The following is a 17079-nucleotide window of genomic DNA, read 5'->3' as shown; positions in this document are numbered from 1 at the left end:
TTAGCAATTACATATATAGTAGATACAAATATTTTAAGTTTTGCAAAATTACTAGAGATTAAAGGACAGCTATCTGTAGGCGTTTGGAGCTTTAGGGACTGAAACGCACGACACAAATGCAATTGAGAGCCTTGTGTACAAGCAATTGCAACTAGATGACACTCTAGAGGCCCTAGAGAATGCTAGTATATTTGTGGCCATTGGTCGCGGCCCTAGGGGGACACTCGCACCGGTTGACACTCTAGAGGCCCTAGAGCACACTGGAACATGGGAACCTCTATAGTTGTACCTCTCTTTAAGGATGCTTGATAAGAAATATTAAGTTGTATAATACATGCTGAATTAGATTTTGGGACACTGATTAGTACAGCTCTGTAGCTTAATAGCTTGGATTCTAGGAGTAAGGGTACGGTAGCGCATCAAGTTGTACTTGTATAAGCCGGCTATGCAGTTTACTCTGAGTTTCTATTGTTATAAGAAAAGCAAAATACACCTGGTAGCTTGCTAGAGTTTAATTAAGCATTGGATAAATCTTTATTTATTTATTCTTGGAAAATCTAGCTTTATTTAATATTCTTGCAAATTATAGCTTATAAGTACTTCATAACATAATTTTAATCTAAGTTTAAAGTATTGAATTGAACTGCTTTATCTTTGGCAAAGTTGAATTGTTTATCACATCTATCACTTGAATCAATTTAGTCTAACCAGCTAAATGTTGTAAACTTTGACAATATTGCGTTTAACTTATTCGGTTTGGTAGCTAAGTTTATGCTTTGTCATATGAGTTGGAGATTGGCTTCAACTTGGTTGGTATTTTCTTCTTGATCTGAAACTTGGCATGTTTTATTAGAATTGGGAGAAAACATATCACTATTGTATATATTGTATGAACATTATCCTTTTTTTGTCAATTCTATTGGTTAAGTTATGAGGTGAAGCTTCCTGATTCGTCAATTTGAGATTTTTGATTGGCTAGTTTAATAGTTAAAATTAAGTGTTGCCTGTAAAAATATAATATTTTAGGCCATTTTTATTTTTTTAAGTTTTTACTTTTTTTACAATTTTGCTTAGAATAGATTCGTAATATTTTTCTGATTCTAAAGGAATATATGAACCCATATTGTTTTTGTCCATTTGAGAAAATATTTAGGTTTAAAGTTTTTATTAAACAGAGGTTAAAAAAATAGATTTTTTCAATAATTGCTTAACAGAATTTTAAAAGTAAGGTGTCAAATTAAAGATCTTACTATTTTTGTTCATACTGGCAATTTTCTTCTTTTATTTTGTTGTGTTTTAGTACCTTAAAACAGACTTAATTATTTTTTTAAAAAAACTTATATTTCTTCAAAAATAAGAGGTCTACATAAAAAACGATTGCATATCTAAATTCTATGGACAATTTTACATCTACTACTTACTAAAAGAACCAGCTAGCTATTTTAAATAAAAAGCAAAAAAGTTAAGACGCCTTCTTTCATAAATACAGGATAGAACAAGACCACACTTTCATCTTAATGATTTCATTATAGAAATTCTTTGCTTATAATATTGTACCTTATTATCCTGGGAATCCTTATTCTAAAATGTACTTTACTGTTTAGTTATCATAATGAAAAGTTATAAATTGATAGAACAATTCCAAAAGCTTAAAAATATTTACTCAGGGTTTTGAAGTCTAAAGATTAGAGACGAAATAAAAAAAATATATCTTTATGGAAATCAAATTTTTGTTCAAATAGTTCAAAGGGGTAGTTTCACGAAATGCATTTGAACTTAATTCAGTGAATCGCATATTTTTTTCTGGTTAGTTGGTTAAACTGCATTTGTATGGCAAATAATTGCAAGAATTTCAATTTTCTACCACGTAGTTTATAAAATATCAAGACTTGAAAATAGTCTTTCTAAATTGCATATTTCACAAAAAGAAGATTTTGTCTTGATATTTTCAAATCTATGTGGTAGAAAATTGAAATTCTTTTAAATATATGCTATATAAATATAGTTTAACCCATTAAATAGAAAAAATATGCAGTTTACTAAATTAAGTTTAACTGCATTTCGTGAAACTACATTTAAACGAATATATGGATTGCAACAATACGTAAATATGGACATTTTAAATATTAAATATAGATTAACCACTGGGAGTTAAGTAATTAGTTAAGAACATTAGAAGTAAATATTTTATCCTCTATTATATTATCCCTTTTTCTCTGTACATATATATATTTACAACTAAATGATATCTACTAAAGACATTTATTTGTTTATTAATAGACTTTAGTTAATTTAAAAAGCCCAAATACACTTCCAATACGAGACCTAATAATTTTTACCCAAGACACTAAAAATATGTAGAATTTCAAATTCTATCGTTAACTTTCAACAGAAGGAAAAGCAATTTATTTTACATAGGACGTTCGAAAAGTTTTGTATCCCCATGTACATATATCTGTTTCAAATCCATATCAGACTGTCAATTACAGACGTACAAACTAAAAAAAGAAAAGCTTTACTTAATGAAAGGCACTTAATAAATTGATATAATTTTATTATTTGCAAGTGATAAAAATACATAAAATCATAAATATTTTATAAAACTGGCACTGATCAGGTTTAGTATTACCACATGCCATATCCACCCCAACCTAAAATAGAGAAGTAATTAAACACAAAAATTATTAGAAAAAAAAAGATATTAAGAATCATTTTGAACCAATTGAAAATTGAATAATTACTTAAAGACTTAGATTTTTCGGCATAGCTCTAAATAAAATTAATTGCAGCTAGACTAAAACCAGTTTGTATCAATACTGAAATACACAAGCATCGTATGCAAGGACGTGCAGGCTTTTTCAGTGCATTCCTATAGAGCCTTGAAGTAAATTTTTGATAGGTAAAAAATATCTGATTAAAAAGAAAAAATAAATGTACAACGAATCCACTTTTCTAAAGATAAATTTTAAAAATATACAATTAGAAAATTTAAATAAAACAAAAAAGAAGATTTAGTAACCGTATGGGCGCATCCTAAGTTTCAATCCCAAAAATATAAAAAAAAAATTACTTACCCATGCCAGGGTAGCCCCAGCCTCTCATACCCATACCACCCCAGCCCCAGCCTCCAGGTCCACCCCATCCTCCAAAGCCTCCCATACCGCCCCATCCGCCATAGCCGCCATAACCTCCGCCGTAGCCGCCACCATAGCCTAAAAATAAATAAAATTAAAAAGGATGAAAACATACATAAAAGTGAATATCTAAATTGGAAAGATAGAGAACATTAACATTGCACAGTTATGGAATCTTGACGACAAAGATTTTTTTATCCAATCTTGACAAGTGAGGTATTTTTGGAAAGAGGAATATATATAGAAAACGCCTATGAAAATTAGAAAATCCGCAGAAATCATATTTGCAAGTTATTTGCAAAAATCTGCAATGTTAATTTGCAAAATTAATTTCATGCCTTAAATGACTTATTTAAAAAGAAATCTTTTTATGAAATGTGTTTATCTATAAGTTTAGAACATACTTAAGGCAAAAAAAATTTCTTTAGTGTTACTTTTTTCACCTTATATATAAAAAAAGCAGTTTCTCACATTTTATGATAAAAAAAGGTATAGGAACAAAAAATATGTTTTTTTCTTGTTGTAAACACAATAATTGGCATAAAATCTATCATCCTAAATGTAAAAATCAGATATAGAATCCTCTTTAGAGCAAAAATAGTGCAAAAAGTAACCAAGACATTTTTGCAAAATATGAAAATCTGAAGAAAATAGTTCTTTTTGATTTTGATATACATATCAGATAAATGTATATAAAATTAGTGATTAAAAACTATAAAACAAGTTATAACTTTTTCAACCCTATCATTGATTAAAATGCACTTTTAGGTTTACTTATTACCAAAGTAGCACATAAAAACTCTTTTTATTAAGTTATTAAACAAAATAAATTCAGATAAACAATTAGGCGTTTTTTATAATGCAGTAGACCATTTTGTAGTTGGTTTTTTTTGCATTTATTTTGTTTAATTACATCATAAAAAGAGTTTTTATGCACTACTTCGGTAATTCTTAAACCTAAAAGTGCAATTTAATCAATGACAGTGTTGATAGTTTTTAATCACTAATTTTATATACATTTATCTGATATGTATATCAAAATCAAAAAGAAATATTTTCTTCAGATTTTCATACTTTGCAAAAATGTCTTGGTTACTTTTTGCACTATATTAGCTCTAAAAAAGGATTCAATATCTGATTTTTACATTTAGGATGATAGATTTTATGCCAATTATTGTGTTTACAACAAGACAAAAACATATTTTTTGTTCCTATACCTTTTTTTATCATAAAATGTGAGAAACTGCTTTTTTCATATATAAGGTGAAAAAAGTAACACTAAAGAAATTTTTTTTGCCCTAAGTATGTTCTAAACTTATAAATAAACACATTTCATAAAAAGATTTTTTCTAAATAAGTCATTTAAGGCATGAAATTAATTTTGCAAATTAGCATTGCAGATTTTTGCAAATAACTTGCAAATATGATTTCTGCGGATTTTCTAATTTTCATAGGCGTTTTCTATATATATTCCTCTTTCCAAAAATACCTCACTTGTCAAGATTGGATAAAAAAATCTTTGTCGTTGAGATTCCATAACTGTGATTGTGAGTGTTAAAAGCAGAATATTAAAGTATTAGTAAATAGTTTTTAGCAAAACTGACATTTAGATTAACGAAAAGAGCCAACCGTTTCTAATTAAAGAAAAGCCTTGCTTTAAAGAACTACAAAAATTTAGCAAAACTAAAATAAACTAATCAGACTCTTTTTATCCATCTATTATTTTAACCTCTATGTCCACTTAACCGAATTAAGGAACCTTGGCATATGTCCATTGATAATTTTAAACTATAAAGATCTCAGAAATTTGTTTTAGGGTATTTCCAAGGTAATTACATGACCCTAGATTATAAGAGCACAAACACTAGTAGGATATTTAAAAGTAATATTTTCGTCAGTCTGTTAAGACCTCGAAAACGCCTAGATCTTTAGCAAATTCAAGTAGTTTCTAATAAAAGGCCAATTCATTCAGTAAAGACAAAAAAACTACAATAAATGACAACTAAAATCTAGTAAACTGCCATCCTGCAGCTAAACTTATAGAAAACCTGGAGCAAAAATATAAAATTATTAAGAAATCATTGGCTAAATATAGCTATGCTAATGACCAAATTAAAATAGGAATAACTCACCGCCATAGCCGCCTCCATAGCCTTTACCACCGCCATAGCCGCCACCATAGCCGCCACCATAGCCGCCTCTTCCGCCACCATATCCACCGCCGCCTTTACCATAGCCGCCATAACCGCCGGCTTCGGCCTAAAATTAAATAAATAATGAAGATTAATCAGTAGAATATCAAGACAGTTCCACACAATTAAGAGACAAACATACTCTTACATTACACGACTTTAATAGTTTAACTAAATCAAAATTATTTCTAGAAAACAAACCGAATATAAATAAAAGTTTTATAGCCAAACAAACCATTTCTGCTAATTGTCAACAATTATTTAGAGAAAGATTAAATAAGAAACTTTAACAAAAACATCTGATTATCTAAAACTTGAGAGAAAAGAAAACTACCATAATATTGAACTTCTTTATTTTAAACTTTCCCCTCAAAGTATATGAAAAACTAAAATCTTTTCGTAATTTTGAATTACCCTACAATAATTATATATTCAAAATTTCAAACAAAAAAAGGAGAATTACGGTGCTAGAAAAAAATTATTCTGAAGTACACAAATAAATGACCATTTTAATAAATTAAACCGATTTATTGTAGTATAAGATTGAACAATATTCATTACCTGAAGGCAAACAACAGCCACAACCAGCAACGCAAGCAAACACTTCATCTTAAAACTTTAATAAAAGCTAATGATAGAATGGGAGAATAGAGCTATACTGATTAAACAATCCTAAATTCAACTATTTATACTAAAAAAACTAAGACTTAATAACAAACTAAAAAGTACATAAAGTATAACAAATCAAAAAAAATTAAATTTAATTTTTCGAATTTTTTACATTTTATTTAATAAGTTTGTTTTTAAAAAAAATTTAAAAAGTTGAATTTATAAATATTGATATTTTAAATTTTTAACCCTTTAATGAAGATAAGTTCAAACAAAAATAAATCAAATAAAATTTTATAGTAAAGTTAGTAAAGAATAAATAGGCATTTATTTTACGGTGCTTTCACATAAAGCACTCTGGTGAGCACATGCACCCATGCACCCTGCTCCATAATTCAAAATAAATTAAAAATAATAAGTGGGGGGGGGGGGGGTTGATTGTTTTTCGTTTGATTCTATATTTATTTAGGTCAGGTTAGGTTAGATTAAACACAATTCATTTTCAATACAAAAAGATAAACAATAAATGTATAATTATAGATGTATAATCCAGACAACTACCTGGGGCTCAAGTGGTGGAGACTCTTTTTCGTCTGCTAGAAAATTGCTTTCTGATCTTTTGTAGCGACTTGAGTTTATATATATTTTCGACACTATTAGCTGATTTCAAAGACCTAATACAAAATCGGGACTGGTTCCCTGCCCTGTGGACAGATTTACATATAGATCATAACTTCTAATTCTATTAATTTAATTTTTCGGGTATAGTTCCTTTCTTGGCAACGCTCCTTAACGGGCGATTCTTCGTATTTTTCGCTGTAGGTTTTCTTCTATTTCTAGCCCCTGCGGAGGACTCTAACCCTGCGGGGCCAATTGCCTAACCCTGCAAGACAATTACCTAACCCAATATAACATAACCTAACCTAAAATAACCTATTTAAAGCCATTTTAAAAATACGACAAATCGCCCCTTACGGGGCGTTGCCACGAAAGGGACTATACCCTCATTTTCATTCAGAAGCACAGACAAACTGACAAACATTATTTTATTTCTTACTTTGTAAAAAAAGTGTTATTCTTATCATTGCCGCGCTATTTGTATTATTTATTATCTATTTAATTGAAATTGCACTAGGAAGAGAACAATCAACTTATCATCATTTTACTTTGGAAAATTATTTTTCAGAGCGAGACTACTCTATATTTACATTAAGAAATTGTTTTGTTTCTGATTATTAGAGTACTAAAAAGAACATTTCTCTAATTATCTGCCAGTCATTAAGGGTAAATGTTGTATAAATGACAAAATGTATTATTTTCTGCATTTTATACAAATAAATCATAATAAGATTTAGGCTTAAAATAATATTAAGATTTGTTTAACAACATGGGGTGTGAGGAGTGTTGGTAGGTAGAGTCCCTACCTGCGAGATTTTCTTGGTTGGGAGGGGGGGGGGGGGGGTTATTAGCAAAAATTTAATCCCTCCCCAAGAAATTTTTCATTTGAAATGAACGTATATAGGACAGTGATTAAATATTTAAATTTTCGCTGATTTCTTATCATTTGATCCTTGTTTTTTCCACAGCTATCTATTTCAATTAAATGCAAGGCTGATAATAGACTCGCGAATTTATCTATCTATCCATTTTGCTATCTATCTATCCATTTTGCTATCTATCTATCTTATTTTGCTATCTATCTATTCATTTTGTTATCTATCTATCCATCTATCTATCTATCCTATTTGCTATCTATCTATTCTTTTTGCTATCTATCTATTCTTTTTGCTATCTATCTATCCATTTTGCTATTTATCTATCTTATTTTGCTATCTATCTATTCATTTTGCTAACTATCTATCTATCCTATTTGCTATCTATCTATTTTTGTATATCTATCTATTGTGGTAAGATGCAACATGGGAAAAAACTATGTTTTGGCTACAGGGATGGGAAATGGCTTTAGATTAATCTCTTCCAAAATTTTTAAATATTTTTATGGAGTAGGGGTTAAAAGACCATTTATTCCCACCTGAAATGTACAATGAACTTGGGGGGATGGTCATTTTTTTTTACAATTTCCCCTCACTAACTAATTGGGAAGACCCTTGATTTTATTATAATTATTCTCCCCCTGCCTGATTTTTAAAAGCGAAGCTTTTCTATAATTAAGGTCGGTCCGTCCGTACGTCCGTCCGTCCGAGATAGATAGCTTTTATTCGTTAATTTGGGCAGGTTAGAATTGTCCTATCGATTTCAAATTTTGCATGATGATTCCTGTAGTAGTTAGGTACGATTTAGAAAGCGTAGCAACTCTATAATCATTACCAGAATGTCCGCACGTCCATTTTAAACATGTTGATTTTTCTACTTTTTTAACAACAAATTTTTATGTGATCTAGCTATCCGTTTGATCTGATTTTTTGTATATTGATTCATGGGACAACAAATAACAATAGTATAAGCGAAGCAACTCTATAATCAAGTCCTAAAAATGTAAGAATGTCCAGAAACATTATCCCGTATCAAGCAGTTTTTGAACAAATTTACTTACAATTTTGCTTCGACTGTTTCGATTCTTTTATATTCTGATTATTCAGTTCATACACTATACAAGTGTTATTGTCCGTTTGTCCTACCGTTTCAGTGCTTCGCTTTTATGGATGTTGTCATCCTTGTTACTAAATAATTAGATGAATAATAAAATAATTTTCGTGCAAAACTTACTTAGAGAAATATGCCTCCCCTTACATGATTTTCAATTAACGCTGTCTTTCTCTTATTATATTAAAATCTCTTTTTTTATCAGGTAGGGAGGGGACATTGGACTGTAAATTACAAAAGTTTTATAAATACGTTCTGTCATTTGTTGGTCTAAAATCTTTGGGGACTTTAATTGTTCTTGTTTGATTTTATCAGCTATCATTAATTTGATCTGTAGAAGGAATAATTTTGTTTATTATAATTGGGAGTGAACACCAATTTATTTTCCCTCAATTTTATGTTTAATTTACGTTTTCTTTTATTTTTTATTATTACTCTATCTATCTATCTATTAAGCAGTAAGAACATTTCTCTTGCTCTAATTTTTTTTATCCTTATACTAAAGTAACAGGATGGCTGTGTATCTGTGTGTGTATCTGTGTGTGTGTCTGTACCGAAGGATCTCGCTAACCACTGAACCGATCGGGTTCTCCTTAACAGGGTAGCTTCTCATAAGTCCCGGGAAGGTTTATAACTATTTTGGGGGAGGGTACCACCACCCTATCAGGAGAAATCGCCCCTAGAAAAAAATTACCCCTCTCGAAAAAGAGACTCCAACGAAACATAAACCAATTATTTCTGTAATTAGATATTTTAAATAAAAAAAACATTCAAAGTGCCACTAGAGGCCTCTGAGGCGTAGCCGCTAGTAATTACTAAAGTAATAAAGTTAATTCTTAATGATTTATTAGAACAAATATTTGAGCTACTTACAACTTTTTACACCCCTTCCCGAAGGCTTTTTATCCCCCGAGTTTTTAGATACTTTCCCCTGGGGGCTTTTTATTCAGAGAAAAAGAATCATGTGTATATTTTATGAAATAATCCTTATATCAAAGTAACAGGATCTCTGTTTGTCTGTATCAAAGGATCTCGCTAACCGCTGAACTGATACGGTTCTTCTTTACAGTGTAGCTTCTAATTGGAGCTGGGAATGTCTATAGATATTTTGAGGGAGATTAGCACCACCCCCCCAAAAAATTAACCCCCATTTTTTTTATTTTCTTTAAAAACAAAAAATGCCCATAGACGCCTCTAGGTGCATAGCTCCTAATGTGAATCTTAAAAGTAGTGACGCTATTATATAACTAGGGTCTGCTGTAAATACACCACAGTAGTTCATTATATAAATTTGCTTTCTTTTTTTAGATGGATTTTATAAATTAAAAACATAAAATTTAAAAAAAATATTCTAAGATGTTACCAATTTTTAATGATTCCTTGACACTTCTTGTCGTCAAATTTTAGTATATTTTTACATAATTGATATAGGAAGTTTTTGTGCATGTGTTTTTGTTCTAAAAGATCTCTTAAACAGCTTGACCGATTAGGTTCTTTTTTCAAAGAATATATAAAAGTGCAAGGAAAACAAACCCTTTAATTAAAAGACTTTTGTATGTATGACCATTTGATAACCTAACTGACGGATAAGTTCAAAAATAGAGTTGGACGGACAGAATATTTTAAATAGTGGATATACTACAAAAAATGATTTATTCCTATATTCCTGTCCTGTTATCTCAAATATCCGCTGAGTTAATGAAGAATAATTACGGATAGGGTTTGCTCATGAGGTATGAAAACAATATTGCTAAAGAACCTCATTTTCCTTTAAAAATTATAGAACAAGATGATGCGCCCTTAGCTTGTAGTGGCACTGTATTTGAAGGGATAAGGAAAGCAGAAAAATAGCCTAAAACCATCTTAGGACCTAAATGAAGAACTCAATCATATATGTAGCAGTTGTTGAAATCTTAAGCTTCAGACAAAATACATCTTGCTACTTCGCATAATAGGAATTAAAAAGGTCTCTAAGACAAGGATGGTTCATCTGAAGAATAGATATTTCAGTATGGCTTCGAAAATATCCGCTGGATAATGACCGGCTCAAACCATACTGAAAAATCATGTACAGCATCGGATTACAGATAATTTTCCATGAATATTAAAATAAAAATATAAATCTATGTTAGTTTTTTTAGGCTAGGTGCCCTTGGGTGCTAACAACTTGTTTTGATCCTATAACTTTTCATTTTAATATCCACGAAAAGCTGTCTGTAACACGATGCTATACATGATTTTTCAGTATGTCTATCATATCCCACCAGACATGTCGAACTTGAATATTGTAATATTTGCACATGCTTATTTTTACTAACCAAAAAATTATGCAGATTTATTGGAACACTGGTCAAAATAAAGTTCCTAAAGTCCACTAATTTAAGTAATGTGACTGTGTAAAAGCTGTACGTTCTCATGCCAATATTCTACTGTGATACTATTATGTAAAAAAATCAGGGAACCCGATTTGAGCAATCAGCAAATTATTTGATTTATTATGGGAAACACCTAATAGAAGGGATACAGGGAGAGGGCAGTGGTATATTAAAAATCAATTAAAATCTTTATTTATCTTAATCTTTCTTCCACTTTTTGCAGAGATGGACTGTAAATTACACTGGTACCCAAAGTTTTATAACCATGCTAATCATTTTGGATCCCTGAATATTAATATTACTGTATTATCCATTGCCCAATCCCCATATCCATGAAGATTAATAGAATTAGACTTTGAAGGCAAATGTACTCTACATATGTGTTAATAGTTCGGTTTTCAATTTCTTTTTCTATTCTATTTGTTTAAAACTCGCTCTCTTTCTTACTCTATCTTTTACTTTCTATCTATTTGCAATTTTTTTCTTTTTATCTCTATCTATTTGCAAATTTATCTTTTTCTCTATTTATCTCATTTTTTTATATTTTTAGTTTTGCTATATAATACCTATCTATTTCTCTATCTATAGTTTTATATATTTAACTTCTTATGTTCTCTTTATCTGTCTACATGATTAACTACCGGCATGATTTTTTGGGTGGAATTTTTTTCTAGGGAAGATTTCTCTTCCACCCTTCCCCAAAATAGTAAAAAACGTGCTGTGGAGCCGGAGCCGCCATATTTTGCCGAAGCCGTTATTTTCATAGCGGCTTCGGGGTAGCTAAAAAAATCTAGAATTATTTTTAAAAGCGAAGCTTTTCTATAATTAGGGTAGGTCCGTCCGTCCGTACGTCCGTCCGTCCGTACGTCCGTCCGAGATAGATAGCTTTTATTCGTTAATTTAGGCATGTTAGAATTGTCCTATCGATTTCAAACGTTGCATGATGATTCCTGTAGTAGTTGGGTATGATTTAGAAAGCGTAACAACTCTATAATTATTACCAGAATGTCCGTACGTCCCTTTTAAACATGTTGATTTTTCTACTTTTTTAACAACAAATTTTCAAGTGTTCTAATTATCCGTTTGATCTGATTTTTGGTATATTGATTCCTGGGACATCAAAGAACAATGTTATAAGCGAAGCAACTCTATAATAAAGTCCAAAAATGTAAGTATGTCTATAAACATTATCCTGCTTCAAGCAGTTTTTCAACAAATTTATTTACAATTTTGCTTCGACTCTTATACTTTTAAATTCTGATTATTCAGTTCAGATACTATACAGGTGTTAATGTCCGTTTGTCCTTCCGTTTCAGTGCTTCGCTTTTATGGATGTTGTCATCCTTGTTATACCTTGATTTAAATGTTATAATTTGGAACCCTTTTAAGTGTTTCAAAGTCATTTTTCTTGATTTTAGGTTTTAGCCTGAGCCGTTATTTTAGAGGCGGCTCCGTGGAGCAGGAGCCGCAACAAAATCAAACGGCTCCACAGCACTGATTAACTTTCCAATGACCTATGAAAAGAACCATATCGGTTCAGCGGTTAGCGAGATCTTTCGGTACAGAACCTGTTATTTCATAGACTAGCAACTGTGGTCTATGTACGTCCTTGTTTACAAAGAAATCTATGAAAAAGTTTAATTTTATTCCCCACAAGTTTTTAGAACATCACCTTTTTTGCTGGTACAGATTATTAACGTCGCCAGGTATAAAGAGATAAGTCCATGGGTTGTAGAAATTTATAATTTTTGAAATCATTATACAAATAATAGGATGGCTTTCGGTGTGTCTGTAGCTTAGAATCCAGCTTACCGATGAACCGATATTGTTCTCCTTTATAGTGAAGCTTCTTATTTGTACAAGAAAGGTCTATTAGCATTTCCAGAATGTCTTCGATTAATATCAGCTGGATGAGGGCAGGTTTTCAGCCACACTGAAAAATCATGTATTGCCTTAAATTTTCCACGTAAATTAAAATAAAAATCATAAAATCAAGTTTTGTTTGCCGAAGCCTCCAGCCCCTCGGCGCTAACAAAACTAAATTTACTGTCCTTGTTCTTAGCAAGACTACTCTAAACTATCTCTGCGTCAATGTCCGTCTGTCCGTATTATATCTATTGTTGATGTTATGTCTCTTTCCCCCTGAAATTTATTAATAGAGTGAGACAGATTTGGTTTTATTATGATTACATTATGGAGTAGCTGCAGGTGTCCATACGAACAAGCAGAAGGTTGACTTTTGCCAGGGATCTGAAGGGATGGGACAATGGCCAATAATTTGATGTAATTTCGCTAATGATAATATACAAGAAAACCCCTTCTGTAGATTTCAATGAGAGGTTGTAACGTTTTGACACTCAACTTAATGAACCAACCAATCAAAATTTAATTAAAGTCCCCAAAGTCGTTAACCAGCGAAAAAAAACGTTATTATAAAACTTTGGGGACTACATTTCAATGTCCACTCCTCCTAAGCTTATCTTATTCTGCTATTCATTATCATTGTAAGATTGAGAAAACACCCAGTATAATGTTCTAAATAAAGCTAATTTACACGTTTTTGCTGTAATTTTTATTATATTTGTATGCTGTGCTAAATGAATTACCCTCATTAACTGCACAAAAATAAAATATATCACTCAAAATTTTAAGCCAAAGGAGGGAGGGGACAATAAGCTGTTTATTACACTAGTCCCAAAAGTCTTATAATAACGTTTCTATTTCTGCCTTAACAACTTTGAGGATTTGTATTGGAATTTGATTTGCTGGATCATTTAGTTGAGTGTCCAAATGTTTCGACCACTAATTAAAATTTTGTGTATAATCATTGGGAATGTACACCAATTTATCTGCCATTGTCTTATCCCTTTAGATCCCTGGTTTAGACCAAAGTGGCCTCGCCCCTATCCCCTTGGGGCTTAATCCAAACTGGGTGTGATATTTCCCTCAATTAAGCTTTTTTTTTATTGGTGAAGGTAATTTAATCCATTCCCCTTCAAACTAAATTTTTGAAATTACATAAAATCACACCCCTCCTCTTCCCCCCCTCCCCAACCATTGAAACATATCATTTTACATTTATGGGGAGAGGGGTTTCCAAAGACGAGGATGGAGGTAATCTTACCTAAAAACAGTTAAAAACCATCCATTCACTTATCAGTCCTGCGGTTAGCGAGATCCTTGGTACAAACAGACACACAGAGAGACATCCTGTTACTTTTATATTATCATTGTTTCTTGTTTTTAATAAAAACAACTTGCAAAAAAGTTTTATGATTAAACTGTACATAAAATATAATAATGATATGTATCAATTTCATAGTAAATATGTCATTTTATTAGAGAATTGGATCAAGTCTGAAAAGTAATGTCATTTCTTTTTGAATAACATTAAAACTTCTATAAATTCATATAGATGTCTGCTTGTCTGTTTGTCTGTACCGAAGGATCTTGCTAACCGCTGAACTGTCATGGTTCTCATTTACAGGGTAGCTACTTACATATATGCACCAGGAAGGTTTATATCTTTTTTGAGTCTTTTAACAATACATGCAACCCCCCAAACCAAGAATTAATTTTAGAATTTTGTTGACATATATCAACTTTCAAGTTTTATTTTTTAATTGGGTGGGGGCTAATTTTGGAGAATATATTATCCAAATACCAAACCATTTTGAACCGATGCTGTTTCATGAATCATAATCTGTTCGGCCAACCGTTTGGTTATAACCAACCCTTAACGTTATTGAAAAAAGATCTAACCTAATATTTTCGACTTAATCCATAAATTTTTTTGCCATATTTAAAATTACTAAATTATAAAATATTGCATGAAAAAAATCTTTGATTTTCCTGGGAGTTTAGTTTGTTTTCATTTTTCCTTACATTGTTTTCTATATAATATAATAATACTATATACTAATACTATTATTCTTAATACTCAATTCATAAGCGAAAAGTTTTTCTATAATTAGGGTAAGTCCGTCTGCCGGTTCGTAACGAACAGTTCTTTTATTAATTTAGACATGTTAGAATTGTCCTGTAGATTTCAAACACGATTTAGAAAGTGTAACAACTATATGTTACTAGAAAGGTCCATTTAAAACTTCTTGACACCAACTTTTTGTATGATATAATTATCCTATTAGTATAATCTTTGGAAACAACATGTACAATATCATTAGCGAAGCATCTCTATAATTTAATCCTAAAAAGAAAACTAAGTTCTTTTCTGGTATCCTGTATTTATACAATTTGGAAAAAATTTATGTAGAATTTTGTTTAGACTTTTACGTTTCCCCGTTTGTAGGCTTAATCTTGATCGGTTAATAAAGTCAAAACTTTTCAATTCATAACTCTAATCTACACGCATACAGGGTATTTTTGTTTATAAACCTGTAATTCAGAAACAAGTTAATAAATGCTGTTCTAGGACCTAAGTAAGGCTTCCCTAACATGGAGAACTAAATCCTATAAAAATCTTAATGGACAGAACAGAAAAACCTTACTAATATATACAACGGACATATTCTAGTTATAAAACACCTACACTACACTAAAATATATATTAGTAAATAAAAAGAAAACCCATAAAACAATTTTTCATGTAAAAGCCTCTCATTAGGGTTAAAAATCAGTAGATCTGTTTTAAATCATGTTTAACCAAAAGAATTTCTTCTAACAATGCTGTAGGCTGGCTGATTAATGAAATATGTAAATGTTTTCTTTTTGGAGAGATATTACTCTACAGTGTTATAAGTACGTTAGTTGGTAATTCAAATTTAAGATCAGGGTGTTATACATATAAACACGGACAAAAAGCATTAATGTAAAACTTAATAGAGAAAAAATTAGCCTGTAAACAGTAAAGTTTAAAAGGGAAAAACATAGTATAACGTACCAATACAATAAACTTAAATTAAGAAGCGCTAGTAAGTGTAATGTGTGACGTCATAAAAGTACGTCTAAATCCATCTCTTTTTTTTAGGGGATTCCCTTCCCACTTCTCCTCTCATTTCTCCTTTTTTAGATGTATTTTTATGACGTCACATATGAAACTTTCCAGCGGTTCTTAAATTAACTAAAAACTTAACAAAAAATGCCACCACTTTTTGCCCCATTGTTTTTACAGCTTCGCTACCAATGCATGTAAACAATCTACACTGATGATGATAAGGGGATAAATATTTTTGAAATCAATCTGGGGGGAGAAAAATAATTGGGTTTTGTCCCTTTCGCCTTTTAAGGGGCGTTTCGTCGTATTTTCACAGTAGCTTTTCTCCTATTTCTAGATTATACGGGGGGGTGGGCTCTAACACTGCGGGGCAATCACCTTACTTAACTTAACCTAAAATACCTATCAAAAGCTACTGTGAAAATACGACGAAACGCCCCTTAAGAGGCGTGGTCATGTAATGGACTATATCTAAATAATCTTTAAGAATATAAAATATAGGCTTTTAAGTCGCCTATTACTAAAGCATTTAAACCAACTATTAGTACTGTTTAAAAAATAACGGTAGAATGCTAAAATATCATAACAATTCGTAAAATCAAGACTGCCACTTTTATTCTAAAGTGACACTTCTAGAAGTAGCCGCCGTTTCAAATAATTTTAACTGTCATACAATTTTGGTAAAAATCTTGTCAAATCCGCCTATAGATTTTTTTTATATTCTCATTCCCTATTCCATTGCTTAAATAGATTATTGGTTTTTAAACAAGGCCAATAATTCTTTACAATTCATAAGACCTGTTAACCCTAGTAGTATATAGTTGACATAAAATTATACTGCTAGTTGTAATGTAGAATAATAATAGCTGATAAAATGAATAATTCTTTACAATTCATAAGACCTGTTAACCCTAGTAGTTTATAGTTGACATAAAATTATACTGGTAGTTGTAATGTCGAATAATAATAGCAAATTAAATGAATAATTCTTTACAATTCATAAGACCTGCTAAACCTAGTAGCCTATAGTTGACATAAAATTATACTGATGTATGTAATGTCGAATAATAATAGCTGGCACTATAGAATAGATATTTATAAATCATAAGACCTGTTAAACTTAGTAGCCTATAGATGACATACAATTTTAGTGATGTATGTAATGTCGAAAAATAATAGCTGGCATGATAAAATAATTCTTTACAATTCAT

General features: G+C 30.8%; 1 protein-coding gene across 1 annotated transcript; it reads right to left on the bottom strand.

The window, feature by feature from the left end:
- Positions 1–2537: 2537 nt before the first annotated feature.
- LOC145323832 (uncharacterized) lies at positions 2538–6034 on the bottom strand. Its single transcript, XM_080166392.1, has 4 exons — positions 5888–6034; positions 5267–5393; positions 3075–3212; positions 2538–2651 (listed from the first exon to the last, which is right to left on the bottom strand). The coding sequence occupies exons 1-4, from the start codon at positions 5933–5935 to the stop codon at positions 2626–2628; spliced, it is 339 nt and encodes a 112-aa protein (XP_080022518.1). The 5' UTR covers positions 5936–6034; the 3' UTR covers positions 2538–2625.
- Between the last annotated feature and the right edge of the window lie 11045 nt (positions 6035–17079).

The sequence above is a fragment of the Acartia tonsa genome, chromosome 7 (assembly GCF_053477335.1).
Source record: "Acartia tonsa isolate MP-2025a chromosome 7, ASM5347733v1, whole genome shotgun sequence".
Lineage (NCBI taxonomy): Eukaryota > Metazoa > Arthropoda > Copepoda > Calanoida > Acartiidae > Acartia > Acartia tonsa.
Note: the sequence above shows the minus strand (reverse complement) of the source record. Positions and strands in the feature narration are given on the sequence as shown.